Source organism: Mauremys mutica, chromosome 4 (assembly GCF_020497125.1).
Source record: "Mauremys mutica isolate MM-2020 ecotype Southern chromosome 4, ASM2049712v1, whole genome shotgun sequence".
NCBI classification, from domain to species: domain Eukaryota; kingdom Metazoa; phylum Chordata; order Testudines; family Geoemydidae; genus Mauremys; species Mauremys mutica.
The window spans coordinates 71,743,738-71,762,432 of NC_059075.1; the positions used below are offsets into that span (position 1 = coordinate 71,743,738).

The window sequence follows — 18,695 nt, forward strand, 5'->3', positions numbered from 1 at the left end:
TGAGATTTCTAAAGATAGCTACAACACCCAATCCAAGGTTTAAGAATCTGAAGTGCCTTCCAAAATCTGAGAGGGATGAGGTGTGGAGCATGCTTTCAGAAGTCTTAAAAGAATAACACTTCAATGTGGAAACTACAGAACCTGAACCACCAAAAAAGCAAATCAACCTTCTGCTGGTGGCATCTGACTCAGATGATGAAAGTGAACATGCGTTGGTCTGCACTCCTTTGGAACGGTATCGAGCAGAACCCCTCGTTATCATGGACGCATGTCCTCTAGAACGGTGGTTGAAGCATGAAGGGACATATGAATCTTAACACATCTGGCACGTAAATATCTTGCGACACCGACTACAACCATGCCATGTGAACATCTGTTCTCACTTTCAGGTGGCATTGTAAACAAGAAGCAGACAGCATTATCTCCTGCAAATGTAAACAAACCTGTTTGTTTGAGTGACTGACTGAACAAGAAGTAGGACTCAGTGAACTTGTAGGCTCTAAAGTTTTACATTGTTTTATTTTTGAATGTAGTTTTTTTGTACATTAATTCTACATTTGTATGTTCAACTTTCATGATAGATTGTATTCCAGTATTTGTATGAGGTGAATTGAAGCATACTATTTCATTTGTTTTTTAGAGCACAAATATTTGTAATAAAAGATAAATATTAAGTAAGCACTGTACACTTTGTGTTCTGTGTTGTAATTGAAATCAATATATTTGAAAATATAGAGAATATCCAAAAATATTTAAATAAATGGTATTTATTATTGTTTAACAGTGCGATGAATCACAATTAACATTTTTAATCGCTTGACAGCCCTACTAAATAGGGAAGAGTTTTTACAAAAGCTTTATGCCAATGACTTGTTGTGTGACCTTGTTCAAGTATCAGCGGGGTAGCCGTGTCAGTCTGGATCTGTAAAAGCAGCAAAGAGTCCTGTGGCACCTTATAGACAGACGTTTTGAAGCATGAGCTTTCGTGGGTGAATACCCACTTCGTCGGATGCATTGTTCAAGTAGGTTCACTGCTCTGTGCTTCGGTTTCCCCATATGGAAACTGGGAATTATAATAATTACATACACTCCCAGGATGTGTTGTGAGGCCCAGTAATGTTTGTAAAACACATGGAGATCCTTGGACGAACAGGGTGGGAAAAGTCCAAAGTAACTCCCCTCTTCATGTAAATCCCTCCTAAAATCTCACTTCTTTTGTGATGCCCACAAGTTGTGAGTTCATAATAAGTAAATAATAATTAATAACAACAGTTAAAATGAACCTTAATCAATTTCATCTTCTGTATTTTCCACTGGGTTCTGTCTTCTGTATGTCAGTCTTTTAGACAGTAAGTTCACTGGGGGCAAGGATTGTATTTATCATTGCCTCTTGTACAACATTCAACACATTGTCAGGGGTAAGTATATAACAAAAATAATAATTAACTCTCTTGTACTAGGAATCAGAATTTCAGTGCAAATGAACTGTCAGCAAGTAGTAGTGTCAGCTCTGTGCCTTTTGGTACTGTGTGAAAAGCTCAGTCTTTTGCCACTTAGGTCATCATCAATCCAGCACTGCTGTCTTATGCCCCAAACCCTCAATATCATACAGCTGACTTTTATCCTGCCCCAGAAGGGAGAGAGTGAAGCAGAAAGCAGAGTGACAATACTGTTTGGTACTGCAGGGAAAAGGATGGAATTGAGCTGAAACGGGAAGAGACATTCAAGTACCGGTTCAAGAAGGATGGGAAAAAGCATTACCTGATCATTAATGAGTCAACCAAGGAGGACAGTGGGCATTACACCGTGAAGACCAATGGTGGGGAGTCAGTAGCTGAACTGATCATACAAGGTAAGTGTGATGTTCTGTACCTTGTGGGAACACCCTACACCTCCCATGTTCATCCTTATAATATGATGGTGGTATCTAATGCAAAGTTTGTCATGTCGGGTGTCTTCGGAAGGCTCATGATGTACTGAACATTGTTGTTATGGTAATGTTATCATAATAATTGTTATAGTAATGTTATAGGTTGTAATTACATGTATATATGTATGAGGCTGAAAATGTGTTCTCATGGCTTAAAGCAAGCCCAGGCAAAAACTCCCCAAGAGCAGGGGGGCAATTCACACCTCATCAGGGCGTGGATGGGACAAACCCAGCCCAGCCTCACAGGAACAAAGGACACTGGCCTAGGCAACCACAAAGGATCTGTTGGACTCTCGAGTGAGTCACCCCCCCTTCCTTTGTCAGTTTGGGACTGCAATGAGTTAATGCTCACCTGACTTGGAAGGGGTGGGGGGGCAGAGCCAAGAGGGAAGAACGAACATGATAAAAGGGAGAGACATTTGCTATGCTCTTCCTCTCTCTTCCACCTCCATCTACAGACATCACCACCAAGTGACTGAAGCGCTGATCAAAGGGGAGAGCCTGGCTGAAGGGCAACCAGCCAGCCTGTGGTGAGAAACATCTAAGTTTGTATGGGCACTGAAAGTGTTAAGATCAGCTTAGAATGTGTTTTGCTTTTATTTCATTTGACTAAATCTGACCTGTTATGCTTTGACTTATAAACACTTAAAATCTATCTTTGTAGTTAATAAATGTGTTTGTTTATTCTACCTGAAGCAGTGCTTTTGGTTTGAAGCATGTCAGAGACTCCCCTTGGGATAACAAGCCTGGTACATATCAATTTCTTTGTTAAATTGATTAATTTATATAAGCTTGCAGCATTCAGTAGGCATAACTAGACACTGCAAGATGGAGGTTCCTAGGGTTGTGTCTGGGACTAGAGATATTGGTTATCATTCAGTTGCACAATCCAAGGAGCAGCTTACATGCCAGAGGCTGTGCGTGAACAACCCAGGAGTGGGGGTTCTCACAGCAGAGCAGGGTAGGGCTGGCTCCCAGAGTCAAGGATTGGAGTGACCTAGCAGATCACCGGTCCAGATAACACCAGGGGAACGTCACAGTAAATTACAGGCAATGCCAGATAATCAGGGAGGTTGAAATGTGGAAGAGGGCTGAAGGTAGCCTTCTCCATAATGGGGTAAGTTAGTCCTTATGCCTGGAGAAAAATTAAACCGTTGCTGGGGAAATGACTACAGAGGCCTCAAGGAGACAGAAGATTGTTAGGTCTGTGTGCCGGATGTAATAGATATCCTGACTGCAACAGGTGCCTGGCTACCAGTCCTGTTAAATCCTGCATACTGTTGATTTCTCTTCACATTTCACCTTTCAACAAACAGCATCCTCACCCTGGCTCCTTCTCTTCTTTAAAAGCAACATAAACATTTAACTGTACAAACCAATGTTTGACCTGTTGATGTTTGTGTTGCTTCCTTCCACAACTCACAACCCTAGAGAAGAAGCTGGAAGTGTACCAGAGTATCGCAGACCTGACAGTGAGGGCACGGGACCAGGCAGTCTTCAAGTGCGAAGTCTCCGATGAGAATGTGAAAGGAATCTGGTTGAAAAATGGGAAGGAGGTGATCCCAGATGAGAGGATAAAGATCTCTCATATTGGCAGGTGAGTCCTGCTTCAGAAAGCTTGGACAGGATTGGGTATGACACTAATGTCCTCTCTGGATAGTGATGAGGAAATGAATATAAGCCAGCTAATGGGAGGCAGTTGGAACCTTCCTTAGCACAATGAACATGTAGCCAATTCCTCTCTTCTATGATCTGCCTGGGTGTGTGCACCACATGTACAGTACTGGCATGTATGTAATTCTGCAGGTGTGCATATAGTATGTTGGTCTATAACTGTACAATGGAGCATCAGCCCAGATTCTCAGCCTTTACTCTGCCTTTCATTTTGGGGGGGATTTAAATTGCCTAGAGACCACACTGATGGTCACTTTAGAATAGACATAATCAAACAGACTGATACATTAGATAAGGATAGACAGATATCAGTACCGAGAAGTAAATCTGTTTGTGTTAATTTACTACAGTTTTTAATATATATAGTTATATACTCATACACACACACACACACACACACACATTAAGATGAGTAAAATTTTCTAAATTGCCTAAATTACTAAGGCTGCCAAAGGATTGTTTTAATGTGCTGTCTGCTGAGTTTACAAGGACGAAGATGGTGAACAAGCCTGCACTTTTTGCCATAGTGTTGCTTGGGTTTACAATACACTTGAGAGGAAACTGGTTCTGTTTGCCCTAGCATGTTGATTTGATACTGGGAAGGTTATTAATGGCTTGCCGTGTGCTGCAGCCTGAATGCACTCACTCTCTGTAGCAGTGTACCTCCTGACTAAAGTTAAGAGAGTCACATGCTTGTGTATATTTTTCAGAATCCATAAGCTAACTATTGATGATGTAACCCCAGAAGACGAGGCCGACTATTCTTTTGTCCCTGAAGGATTTGCTTACAACCTTTCTGCCAAACTCAGATTTTTGGGTGAGTGTTGTGGAATCTGGTTCCTAATATGTAATGGGAATACCATGGGCCTTCCAAAGAAGGAATTATCCATATATAAGGACTACAGGGAGCTGTGGGACCAAATCATTTAATTGATTACACCAGGAACCTGTATGGAGATGTCCCTTCCTGATGTATGAACATGGCACATGTAAATTCTCTCTGTGATAGTGCATCATCATTATTATTTGTATTGTAGAGCTCACAGCATGCTAGACACTTTAATACATAGGAAGAAATGGCCTCTGCCCAAAAGAGCTGACAGTCTAAGGACCAATCCTGCAAACATTTACATATATGAATAACTATTCTTGAATAGTTGAATGGTTTGCCAACTACAGAACCAGTTTCTCCTCCCTTGGTTTTCACACCTCAACTGCTAGAACAGGGCCTCATCCTCCCTGATTGATCTAACCTCGTTATCTCCAGCTTGCTTCTTGCTTGCTTATATTTACCTGCCCCTGGAAATTTCCACTCTTGCATCCGACGAAGTGGGCATTCACCCACGAAAGCTCATGCTGCAAAACTTCTGTTAGTCTATAAGGTGCCACAGGATTCTTTGCTGCTTATTCCCCATGTGAGTAATCCTACAGATGTCGAAGCAGCAAAGAATCCTGTGGCACCTTATAGACTAACAGACGTTTTGCAGCATGAGCTTTCGTGGGTGAATACCCACTTCTTCGGATGCAAGCAGTGGAAATTTCCAGAGGCAGGTGTGTATATATAAGCAAGCAAGAAGCAAGCTAGAGATAACGAGGTTAGATCAATCAGGGAGGATGAGGCCCTGTTCCAGCAGCTGAGGTGTGAAAACCAAGGGAGGAGAAACTGGTTCTGTAATTGGCAAGCCATTCACAGTCTTTGTTTAGTCCTAAACTGATGGTGTTAAATTTGCAGATGAACTGGAGCTCAGCAGTTTCTCTTTGAAGTCTGGTCCTAAAGTTTTTTTGCTGTAGGATGGCCACCTTAAAATCTGCTATTATGTGGCCAGGGAGGTTGAAGTGTTCTCCTACAGGTTTTTGTATATTGCCATTCCTAATGTCTGATTTGTGTCCATTTATCCTTTTCCTTAGAGACTGTCCAGTTTGGCCGATATACATAGCAGAGGGGCATTGCTGGCATATGATGGTGTATATTACATTGGTGGACGTGCAGGTGAATGAACCGGTGATGGTGTGGCTGATCTGGTTAGGTCCTGTGATGGTGTTGCTGGTGTAGATATGTGGGCAGAGTTGGCATCGAGGTTTGTTGCATGGGTTGGTTCCTGAGCTAGAGTTACTATGGTGCGGTGTGCAGTTGTTGGTGAGAATATGCTTCAGGTTGGCAGGTTGTCTGTGGGCGAGGACTGGCCTGCCACCCAAGGCCTGTGAAAGTGTGGGATCATTGTCCAGGATGGGTTGTAGATCCCTGATGATGCGTTGGAGGGGTTTGAGCTGGGGACTGTATGTGATGGCCAGTGGAGTCCTGTTGGTTTCTTTCTTGGGTTTGTCTTGCAGTAGGAGGCTTCTGGGTACACATCTGGCTCTGTTGATCTGTTTCCTTATTTCCTCGTGTGGGTACTGTAGTCTTGAGAATGCTTGGTGGAGATTTTCTAGGTGTTGGTCTCTGTCTGCGGGGTTAGAGCAGATACGGTTGTACCTCAGTGCTTGGCTGTAGACAATGGATCTTGTGGTGTGCCCGGGATGGAAGCTGGAGGCATGAAGGTAGGCATAGCGGTCGGTAGGTTTTCGGTATAGGGTGGTGGTAATGTGACCACCACTTATTTGCACCGTGGTGTCTAGGAAGTGGACCGCCCGTGTAGATAGATCCAGGCTGAGGTTGATGGAGGGGTGGAAGCTGTTGAAATCATGGTGGAATTTTTCCAGAGTCTCCTTCCCATGGGTCCAGATGATGAAGATGTCATCAATGTAGCGTAGGTAGAGAAGGGGCGTGAGTGGACGGGAGCTGAGGAAGCGTTGTTCCAGGTCGGCCATAAAAATATTGGCATATTGTGGGGCCATGCGGGTGCCCATAGCGGTGCCACTGATCTGGAGATATATATTGTCATTAAATTTGAAATAGTTGTGTGTGAGGATAAAGGCACAGAGCTCAGCAACCAGTTGTGCTGTGGCATCATCAGGGATACTGTTCCTGACAGCTTGTATTCCATCAGTGTGTGGGATGTTTGTGTAGAGAGCCTCTACGTCCATGGTGGCTAGGATGGTGTTTTCTGGAAGGTCACCAATGCATTGTAGTTTCCTCAGGAAATCAGTGGTGTCACGGAGATAGCTGGGAGTGCTGGTAACATAGGGTCTGAGTAGAGAGTCCACATATCCAGACAGTCCTTCAGTGAGAGTTCCAATGCCAGAGATGATGGGGCGTCCAGGATTTCCGGGTTTGTGGATCTTGGGTAGTAGATAGAATAACCCTGGTCGGGGTTCTAAGGGTATGTTGATTTGTTCCGGTGTTAGTGTAGGGAGTGTCCTGAGTAGATGGTGCAGTTTCTTAGTGTATTCCTCAGTGGGATCTGAGGGAAGTAGCCTGTAAAATTTGGTATTGGAGAGTTGTCTGGTGGCCTCCTTTTGGTAGTCAGACCTGTTCATGATGACAACAGCACCTCCTTTATCAGCCTCTTTGATTATAATGTCAGGATGGTTTCTGAGGCTGTGGATGGCATTGCGTTCTGCACGACTTAGGTTGTGAGGCAAGCGATGTTGTTTTTCCACAATTTCTGCCTGTGCACGTCGGCGGAAGCATTCAATGTATAGGTCCAGACTGTCATTTCGACCCTCAGGAAGAGTCCATGTGGAGTTCTTCTTCTTGTGCTGTTGGTGGGAGGGTAACTGTGTATCAGTGCGCTGTTCAGTGTTGTCCTGGAAGTATTCTTTGAGTCGGAGACGGCAAAAGTAGGCTTCCAGATCGCCGCAGAACTGTATCATGTTGGTGGGGGTGGCAGGGCAGAAAGAGAGTCCCCGAGATAGGACAGACTGTTCTTCTGGGCTGAGTGTGTGGCTGGATAGATTGACGATATTGCTGGGTGGGTTAGGGGTATCACGGTTGTGGCCCCATGTGGCAGGTAGGAGTTTAGACAGCTTACAGTCCTTTTTCCTTTTTAGAGAGGTGAAGTGGGTAATGTAGATCTCCTGTCTTATTTTAGTGAAGTCCGTTTGTATGGAAGTTTGGTTATTGATGAGAGTCTCTAGGTTGGAGAGCTCTTTTTTGATGTTTTCCTGTTTGCTGTATAGGATGCTGATCAGGTGGTTCCTCAGTTTCTTAGATAGAGTACAGCATAATCTCTCACTGTGGTCTGTGTAGTATGTAGATAGCAGTGGATTTTTTACCTTTAGTCCATTAGGTATGATGTCCATCCGTTTACATTTGGAAAGGAAGATGATATCCGTCTGTATTTGTGCAAGTTTCTTCATGAGGTTGATGGATTTCCACTCCATACGGCTAAATGCAGTGCCTTGCATGGTGTCAAGTATCAGAGGGGTAGCCGTGTTAGTCTGGTTCTGTAGAAGCAGCAAAGAATCCTGTGGCACCTTATAGACTAACAGACGTTTTGCAGCATGAGCTTTCGTGGGTGAATACCCACTTCTTCGGATGCAAGCAGTGGAAATTTCCAGGGGCAGGTGTGTATATATAAGCAAGCAAGAAGCAAGCTAGAGATAACGAGGTTAGATCAATCAGGGAGGATGAGGCCCTGTTCCAGCAGCTGAGGTGTGAAAACCAAGGGAGGAGAAACTGGTTCTGTAATTGGCAAGCCATTCACAGTCTTTGTTTAGTCCTAAGCTGATGGTGTTAAATTTGCAGATGAACTGGAGCTCAGCAGTTTCTCTTTGAAGTCTGGTCCTAAAGTTTTTTTGCTGTAGGATGGTCACCTTAAAATCTGCTATTGTGTGGCCAGGGAGGTTGAAGTGTTCTCCTACAGGTTTTTGTATATTGCCATTCCTAATGTCTGATCGCTACAGATGTCAGTGACCTGGATCATCCCATTTAGATCCTTGCACATGGAGGGAACGTTGCACATAGATCTTTTATAGCAGTGGCTCTCAGCCTTTTCAGGCTACTGTACCTCTTCAGGAGTCTGATTTGTCTTGCATACCCTCAAAGTTTCACCTCACTTAAAAACTACTTGCTTACTAAATCAGACATAAAAATACATAAGTGTCACAGCACACTATTACTGAAAAATTGCTTACTTTCTCATTTTTACCATATAATTATAAAATAAATCATTTGGAATATAAATATTGTACTTATATTTCAATGTATAGTCTATAGAGCAGTATAAACCAGTCACTATCTTTATGAAATTTTAGTTTGTACTGACTTCACTTGCGCTTTTTTTGTAGCCTGTTGTAAAACTAGGCAAATATCTAGATGAGTTGATGTGCCCCCGGAAGACCTCTCCATACCCCAAGGGGTACACGTACCCTTGGTTGAGAACCACTGCTGTATGAACAGGAGTTGGGGGTAGTCTCCTCCACTGCACTGTCCTTCCTTTCACCAGACCTCCAGAAAGGCCTCTCTGTGCATCCAGGATCTACACTGGGAGAGGGAGTGGAGTCTGGGCAGCCCATCAGATCTCACAGAGATTCCTCGAAAATGTTAATACAGTCCAATGCTGTATTATGGTTTTTGGTAGCGCTCAACTGAGGTATCCCATAAGCCTGGGGATCCCATAAGACCCTGGCAGTGTGGCTTCAATAGAGACGGGGGTGAGGAAGAACTGAAGCCAGTGTGGAGACAGGGCCTCCAAGCAGATGGCTCTGGCCTTCAACAGACCCCACTAGGATCCATCAGATTTGGAGCAAGACCTGCAACCTCTCCTGTGTGAGGGAGGATCCCACCTAAACATGGGTGCGGGGAGATATTTCCTCCCCTCCCCCCAAATATTTCCACCCCCAGAGCGCCTTTCCATGTGGATTATACTGGGAGGTTTTCTTCTTAATGTATGTGCAAAGTGCTTCAGGTGGCATGTGACCAGGATTCATCACCAAATTTGGTCTACTGATTGGATCATTATCTTTCCTGGCTTGGGCCGAATACTGATGGGGAGCACTGGGAGGTAATGACACAGCACAATTAGATGACTTGTGCAAGTAAAGTTACTCATGCAAAGTGTTTCCTGGGTTGAGAACTAAAGGATAAAACACAAAGAGAGAAAGGGATAGAAACGAACAAACAAAGTAATCAGGTTGAGGACTGGCACATTTAATATACATGTAAAATAGTTTCAAATTGTGCATAGCCACTCTTAGTTTCTCTTGTTTCTCTTTCAACCATTGCTTAGTTACAATCTCTACGTATTTTTAACCCTTGCATATACTATTGCTATTATTTTGTTTGTTTTTATCCTAAACATTTTCTAAACTTTTTTTAAAAGTTGCTTATTTTCTATTTTTATTTTTCTACATTGTTTATTTGTCATTTTATATGGGCCTGATCCTGGAAACACAGACTATAGCTTTGATCCTGCAAAAACTTATTCATGGGGTTACATTTACTTATGCACATAGTCCCACAGACTTCTATGGGTCTACGCACAAGTAAAGTTAAGTATGTGTGTGTTTGCAGGATTGGGGCTTTAAATCACTGCCAAGAGGATTACACACGGGAGCAAAGTTATTAATTGAAAAAGCCTTTGCAAGACCCAGCCCTATTCTATTTTTTGTATTATTATTTTCTTCTTGTTTTACCAAGCCAGTTTCCAATATATATATATTCACCCATTGATTTACATCCACTGAGAGATTAATTATAATACTTGTTTTTAAATTATGTTTGGTCTGCTGATTACACGAAATTTATTTCAGATCCATTTTTTTTCCCCTTTCCAGAGATCAAGATTGATTTTGTGCCAAGACAAGGTAAAAACAATGTTCATTATTGGATCATGTGAGTAACATCTGAACAAGTTGTCTTGCATGCTTTTCAGTAGAAGAACCTCTTAAATTTTTAACATAACATCTGAGAAATGCCTCCCTTTTTCTGCAAAACATTCAAACCATGTTGAAAAATATTTGATTTTCTCCACTTTCGTTACAGAACCCCCCAAAATCCATCTAGACTTCATGGGTCAAGCAGCTCCTGACACTATCGTTGTGGTGGCTGGGAACAAACTTAGATTGGATGTTCCCATATCGGGAGATCCAATACCCACTGTCATCTGGCAGAAAGTAAACAAGGTAATGTGTAGTCTGACAATGTGGCTAAGGCAAAGAGGTCATACCAAGGAATTTCTTCTCTTTTTCACATATGATTTGAATTTCCAATTCATACCTAAAAAAACTTTTCCATATCCCCCCAAATGTAGAGTTTCTAAACAAAGAAATTTCTAAAACAGCATCTAGACAGCACCTGGTGATTTAGTTGATTTTGCTGTAGTCTTCTTGAACAGTGTTCTTTTTCTGAAGTGTTTATTTTCAGCACGGGGAAAACAAAAGGAAGGAAGTAGATATGTATGGTAGCCTTTCTGCCCTTCTTTCTCTATTGCACATCAGCATAGTATCTGCATGCCTAGGGAGAGGGCTGCCACCATTAGATTACTGTCTTCTCACATGAAACAAGCAAGCCATGGTCATCAGCCCTCCCCACCACCCGTGCCTCACAGGAAGGAAATGTTCTACAGTCTCTCCTTTCTCATCCCAAGTTCTTTTGGTCAGTTTGTGAACAAATGGTACTTTCAACATCCTACTGAATGTCTAAAAAGCAGTAGACTCATCTACACCAGCAGCCAGTTCTGTTGGGCATTCTGCCAATTTAGACTTCGTAAATTTAAAGGATAACTCCTATTTTACCTGGTTGTTGGAGCAATTGCAGGAGGCCAAAATAGAGGAGTATAAAGTAATACTGCAGTCAATGGTGCTTACTCCTTTTATGGTATTTGCTGAACTTTTTAGACTTTTCAATCTCTCTTCTTTAAAAGTGAAATGCTACTTCTTACTGCCAGATAAATGTTCTTTTTTTTGTTGATAGCAAAAGGCTGACCTCTTGTGGCAGTCATGAATGCAGTAAAGACTAATTCCCAGCACCCACTCCTAAACAAATCATAATGTTTTACTTTGTAACCCAGAATTAGGAAATTTCGTTCAGTGACAAGATGGAGAGGGAATTCAATCTTCTGAAATATTATCTTGTGATCATCAGTCCACAAAAAAGTCCAGAAAACAGTTCCTAGAAGAAGTTTGCCTCTAAAAACATATGCAGACTTCATTATTATTTAAAATTAAACTTATTAATATTATCCCATAAAGGAAGCTAGGACCCAAACCAGTCTTACTCCTTCCCCCAGAATGGGCAAACAGGTCCCATTTCTTCCCTGAGAACAGTAGAGCCCATGCAGCCCCACCCTCCCCCCTCAAGCCAAATGAGTTTGTGGAAGAAAATCTTCTGGGAGGGATTACCCAAAAAGTTTGCTTACTTTTTGCAAAAACAGAGTAAAGAAGCTGCAGCAGGGAACTTTGGTTGAGATATAAGACATGAGTAGATAAGTAAGGAAGACCGTGAAGGACAAGAAACTGAACTTTATGCAAAGGAAGCTGTTAGACGTGTGGACTCACCTCTGCGGCGCCTCCTGCTGGTGACTTCCAGGAATTAGCTTGTTCCCGCTCCGGAGCATCCTCTGCAGGCTGGTGATCCGCCTGTCCTCTGGCCCCCCTGTGTCCTTCCCAGACCCGGTGCCCTTGTATCTGGGGTGCTGCTCCCTAGCAGTAATCCCCTCAGTCTTGGGGTCTCCCCTCCTTGGGGAACCCTTGCCTACTATCCCACCTTGCCTCAGGATAAGGCTACTGCCAGTCATCATCTAGCCCCCACACCCTGGGGCAGACTGCAGTATCAGCCTACTCATCACTGGCAAGGTTGGGTTTGGACCTGCCTTGGCCTACCCCTGGGCTGCCCTCTGCAACCCCAAGTACTTGTGGCCTTGTGCTAGGCCACAGCCTAGGGCTTTCCAGGCTGGAGCTCCCCAGCTCCTCAGCCTTTCCCCAGCCCTGCTCCACTCACGTACCCTGTCTCTAGCTCCCTGCAGCCAGGCGCTTCTCTCTCTGAATGCAGAGAGAGACTGTCCCTGGGCCTCTGGCTCACAGTCTTTTATAGGGACCAGATGGGCCTGACTGGGGCATGGCCCAGCTGTGGCTACTTCCCCAATCAGCTTAGCTTTTCCCTGCCACAGCCCTCTTCCTGGCTGTTTTAAGCCCTTCAGGACAGGAGCAGGTGTCCACCCCACTACAGAAGCATGGGGACTAGTGGAGGAATTTAAAAAGGGCAGTAGCATAACTTCAGATTATCTAGTATGGCTGGTGTTAAAGGGATGAATTTATTCCTTTCCATAAAAGATGTTCATAAACCCAATACCCCACTGATACAGAAAGAATATTCTCTGTTTTGCAGAAATATATAAGCCCACTAACCTACTACTTTCATGGGACAGTGACTGAATCACATCTATCTGTGGCATCTGATGCAGGGAGCTCATAAATCTTTATTTATGAGGCTATGAAACTGGTCTTGCTGGTGTTTCCTTTAATTCTATCTCACTCTGGGAATACACTGACAATTCTGTTTTTTTTTTATCAGTTAATTTTCTTCTCATTTTTGTTCATTCATTCTGATCTTCGTTTTTGTCACATCTCCTGTGCCAAGCAGCCAACATATCCTTCTCCTCTATGTCTCAGACAGCTTGATCAACTCTGCTCAATGAGATCTTTCTGACTCTTCATACAATCATAGAAGGGTAGGACTGGAAGGGACCTCAATAGGTCATCTAGTCCAGTCCCCTGCACTCAAGGCAGGACAACATAATAACCAGACATTCCTGGCAGGTGTTTATCTCCCCTGTTCTTAAAAACCTCCAATGATGGAGATTCCACAACAGGCCTGCACAACTTGTAAAGCGGTGAGGGCCGTATTACTCCAAAGAAAATAGCTGAGGGCCGAAACCCTGCTGGCCGCGCTGAAACACTCTCCCCTCCCAGCGCCGCCCAGCCCGGCTGAACCCCGCCCCCCCCAGCCCTGACCCCTAGCTCCAAGCCCAGCCCTCTGAGCCGAGCACTCCCCTGACCCCATCCACCCGCAGCCCTGATCCCCTAGCTCCGAGCCCAGCCCCTCTGAGCTGGACACCCCCCTGACCCCAGGCCCCGCAAGCTGCGGCTTGAGCCCAGGCCAGGTGCCCCTCCCCTCGCTTGCACTTACTGGCTCTGCCTTGTGCCCAGCGCTTCCCGACTCAGCAGCCCCAGAAGTGACGTACCCGCTGTACGCCAGGCGGGGGGAGTGGGAGATGGGGGAGCGGGAGACCGTTCGGGCGATCGGAGTGCAGTGTGTGCGGGGGGTATGAGGTCGCCCTCCCCCCACTGGGCAGGGGCCGAACCCAGTCAGAATCGCGGCTGCTGGGTTTGCCCCCTGCCCGGGGGGGAGCAACCTCACAGCCCCACGCTCCGACCGCCCGGACGGTCAGAAGCACGGAGCTGTGAGGTTGCTCCCCCCCGGGGCAGGGGGCGAACTCAGCAACTGCACTTCTGACCGTTAGGGCGGTTGGAGCGTGGCACGCAGGGCTGTAAAGTTGGTGCTCCCCCCGGGCAGAGGGCGAACCCGGCAGCTCCCCCCGCCGCTTGCCCGTGGGCCGCACAGTAGGCCCACGTGGGCCGCATGCGGCCCGCAGGCCGCGTGTTGTGCAGGCCTGTTCCACAACCTCCCTGGGCAATTTGTTCCAGTGCTTAACTTCCCTGACAGAAAGTTTTTCCTAATGTCCAACCTACACTGCCCTTGCTGCAATTAAAGCCCATTGCTTCTTGTCCTATCCTCAGAGGTTAACAAGAACATATTTTCAACCTCCTCCTTGTAACAACCTTTTAATGTATTTGAAAACTGTTATCCTGTCCCACCTCAGACTAAACCCAATTTTTTCAATCATTCTTCATAGTCATGTTTTCTAAACTTTTAATAATTTTTGTTGGTCTCCTTTGGATTTTCTCCAGTTTGTCATCATCTTTCCTGAAATGTGGTGCCCAGAACTGGACACAATTCTCCAGCTGAGGCCTAATCAGCGTGGAGTAGAGTGGAAGAATTACATCTCGTGTTTTGCTTACAACACTCCCTGCTAATACATCCCAGAATGATGTTTGTTTTTTTGCAACATTGTTATACTGTTGACTCATATTTAGCTTGTGATCCACGATCAGCTGCAGATCCCTTTCCACAGTACTCCTTCCTAGGCAGTCATTTCCCATTTTGTATTTGTGCATAGAATGTTCCTTGCTAAGTGGAGTACTTTGCATTTGTCCTTATTCAATTTCATCCTATTTACTTCAGACCATTTCTCTAGTTTGTCCAGATAATTTTGAATTTTAATCCTATTCTCCAAAACACTTGCAATCCCTTCCAGTATTGGTATTGTCCACAAACTTTATAAGTGTATTCTATAGCCATTATCTAAATCATTTATGAAGATATTGAGCAGAACTGGACCCAGGACCTATCCCCGAGGGACCCTGCTCAATATGCTCTTCCAGCTTGACCGTGAAGTACTGATAAACTACTCTCTGGGAACTGTTTTCCAACCAGTTATGCACGCACCTTATAGTAGCTCCATCTAGGTTGCATTTCCCTAGTTTGCTTATGAGAAGGTCATGCGAGACAATATCAAAAGCGTTACTACAGTCAAGATATACCATATCTACTGCTTTCCCTGTGTCCACAAGGCTTGTTACCTGTTAAATTAGGTTGGTTTGACATTATTTGTTCTTGACAAATCCATGTTGACTGTTACTTATGACCTTACTATCTTCTAGGTGTTTGCAAATAGATTGCTTGATTATTTGCTCCATTATCTTTCATGTATTTCTTTGCTCATCTAGAATAGCTGCCATGTGCTAAGCAATGCTGATTCCATGGATTCCCCAGACTCCAGCAGTGATTTAAGTAATGAGAGCAAGGCAAGTTCCTTACTATTTATACAAACCCATAAATATATCTGGTGTATTTACAGATAAATGGTCCTGCCTAGAGTAGCTTAAAATTTAGAGTATATATGAACATAGTCATTAACATAATGGATCAGACCACCGTCCATCTAGGACAGTGCCCTGCCTCACAGTGGCAATTATCAGATGCTTCAGAGGGAGGCACAAGAAACCCCTTAGTGGACACTTATGGAATAACCTGTCTTTAGGGCAAGTTTCTTCCTAACCACCATTGCTTAGTGATGGACTTTTGTCCTGAAGCATGAGGGTTTACAACACTTATAAATATTTTTTTTAAATTTTGTTCTATGTAACTCTGGATACCTAACCCCTTTTTGAATCTTACTAAAGATATCTAGGGGAAGAGATTAGTTGGATGCAAGGAGAGATGACAACAGGTAAAGTGATGGGAATGTGAAGGATGCACTACAAGATCATGAGGTTACCTGTTTACACATTAAGTCCCTTTTATCCTGCATGAATTTCTGTTACATTGGAGAATGTGTGGTAGTCAGTCAGAAGAATTATTTTGCTATTTGTATTACATTAGAACTCAGAGGCCTGGGTCAAGATTGGGACCCCATTGTTCTAGGCGCTATACATACACATAGGTCTTGGACAGTCCCTGTCCAAAGGAGCATAGAGTCTAAAAATACAAGGATGTGACACAGGAAAAGGAAAAGGATACAACAAAGTGGTGATGGTTATGCTTAGACACGTTAGCGCTGATTTACCCCCTTTTCCCTAAGCCGAAGAAAACAAAATGGAAGAACAGGCAAATGCTCAAAGTATTTTTAATTAAGTGTTTGGGGGGGGGGGAGATGATGTGGGCATCCTCAGGTTATACTCACCTGAGGATGAGGTGGCAGTAACAAAAATGGAAGATGAGGGCCCTGACAAGGGTTTTAGTATTGTGGATAAAAACAAAAGGGCAAAAGTTCAGATCTTAGAAATGTTAAGGAGGAAGAAGCAACAAGATCTGGACACAGACAAAATGTGTGGGCCAAGGGAGAGAGAGGAGCAGAGGATAATCCCCAAGTCACAAGTTTGAGATATGCAATAGGGTCTTTTTAACTACCCATGGTGCTTACAGAGCTTTAAAAACCAATTTCTCCCCAAAGGAGAATGTTCTGAGCTATTAGTGGCTGCCCACTGATATCCTGTTGTTCCTACAAAATAGAACCTTAAAATAGAATAAAACTTCATTGATAGCTTTTCAGTGATACTGGTAATGGTCGGTGTCAGAAAGACTTACATGTTGTTGCAGGCTCAGCATGTTTATGCAAATCCCTGTTCCCTTCATTCAGACACAGCACTAGGCTCTCCTGTTTCCACCCTAGATACAAATGACCACTTGCTGTTTTCAATACCCACAGCTTCTCTCTGAAACTGAAGGTAGAGTGCGTGTAGAGATGCATGAAGACCACTGTATCTTCATCATTGAAGGAGCAGAGAAACCAGATGAGGGGGTTTATAGAGTTACAGTAAAGAACCCAGCAGGAGAAGATAAGGCTGATATCACAGTAAAGGTTATTGGTAAGTGATGGACAGGAATAACCAGTCTCTGAAAAACTCGTGAGTTCAGTGGGATGGACCCACCCCCATTTCTGTAATCCTAAGAACAGCTCTGACTGTGAGTTCAAAAAGGTGAAAAATGACCATATGGGAAGAATATGTTTCATAAAACTTAACAGAAATGTTTTTCTAAGTAGCTTCCCTTGTATTCCCCATCTGGGAGGAGAAAGAATCATTCCTAATCATAAAAATTAGGTTATATGAATATCCTTCCCTTCTATTTCCCTACATTTCTGAATGTCAGTGATCTAGTCTCTTCTCTCACTGGGGTTGATATGTCTACAGAATGAAATCACTTTTTGCCATTTTGTTGTGTGAGTTTTCTAACAGAAACGACTTTATTATATGTATGGTAAACAATTAATGGAATGAAGGGATATGTACATATGGTATAAGATATTTAAAAGGACTGGAATTATTTAGCCTACAAAGGAGAAGAGCTAGAGGGGAGTTTGAATGAAGTACTCTAGATTATGATGGGTGTTGTTAAAATCAATTAGCTTTTTCTTTATATCCTGGCCTGCATTATCAGAACAAGGGCAAACTGAACAAATTTAGAAGTGATAAAAGGAAATGTTTTTTGCATGCCGTATTATAAACCTTTGTAGTTCATTGCTATATGAGGTCATCAGGACAAATACTATGATAGGATTTACAAAAGGGATAGGTTCTTTAAATTATTAATTTCTGTTCTTAAATAAGATAAGATAACATACATGTAGCGATTGTATTACACATACTAACTAACCTCACTTCCCAATCATGCCTGGCATCCCCTGGCTCTCTCTCCACGATATGAGCATTTCTTGGAGATCACAAGAAGTTCCGTTTGAATCTGACTATTGTCTACATTAGTGCCTGGTCCAATCTGGTTTTGAAGACCCTAGATGTAATCTGGGCAAGGCCACCATTTTCTGCACACAGCAGGCTCTGAATGAGGATAACTCACCAATCCTTGTGAAATGCAAGGACCTTGCAGATGTATTTGATAAAAATAATACTGACGCTCTGCCCCCGCATAGGTCCTATGACTGCCCCATAGACCTCCAGCTAGGGGCCAAAATCCCCTATGTGCGAAATTTATCCAATCAGAACCTGAACTCAGGTTCCTATGGGAGTATCTCGATGAAAATCTGGCAAAGAATTTTATCCGTCTGTGTCCCCCACTGCGGCCCCAATCCTGTTTTGTCAAAAAATTGATGGCACCCTGCACCTCTGCGTATACTATCGAACACTGAACAATATAACCATCAAAAATAAATATCCCTTGTCATTGATCAACAAAGAAATAGAAAGGGTCAGCTCAGCAAAAATTTCCACTAAAGCACCTATCACATGGTCTACATCCGAGAGGGCAATGAATGGAAAAATGACTTTTGTACTTAGTATGGGCTTTTTGAGTACTTCATGATGCCTTTTGGTCTCTGTAACATCTCTGCCATGTTCCAGCATTTGATTAATGATATCTTCAGGGAGGTTCTGAACCAGTTTATCATAATCCATCTAGATGACATTCTTATTTTTTCAGAAAATCAAACCTTGCATCACCAGCATGACCAGGTGGTACCTGAATGTCTTTGAGCAAATGGCCTATATAGGAAGCCTGAGAAATGTGAATTTGATTGCACTGCTGTGGACATCTTGGGTTATACTATCTCTCTCAGTGGAATAAGTATGGATCCCAAAAAGGTTTCTGCAATTTTGACTTGGGCAACTGCCAAGAGCATTTGTGATATCTGAT

At 43.5% G+C, this 18,695-nt stretch overlaps 1 protein-coding gene across 1 annotated transcript in view; it reads left to right on the forward strand.

Moving 5' to 3' along the window:
• MYBPC3 (myosin binding protein C3) overlaps positions 1-18,695 on the forward strand; it is a 116,137-nt gene that overhangs the window by 32,740 nt on the left and 64,702 nt on the right. Inside the window, exons 17-23 of the mRNA XM_045016273.1 lie at positions 1,686-1,852; positions 3,362-3,527; positions 4,315-4,421; positions 10,262-10,291; positions 10,470-10,609; positions 15,275-15,352; positions 16,756-16,915. Coding sequence (XP_044872208.1) covers positions 1,686-1,852; positions 3,362-3,527; positions 4,315-4,421; positions 10,262-10,291; positions 10,470-10,609; positions 15,275-15,352; positions 16,756-16,915 — 848 coding nt within the window. The remainder of the gene's footprint in view (positions 1-1,685; positions 1,853-3,361; positions 3,528-4,314; positions 4,422-10,261; positions 10,292-10,469; positions 10,610-15,274; positions 15,353-16,755; positions 16,916-18,695) is intronic.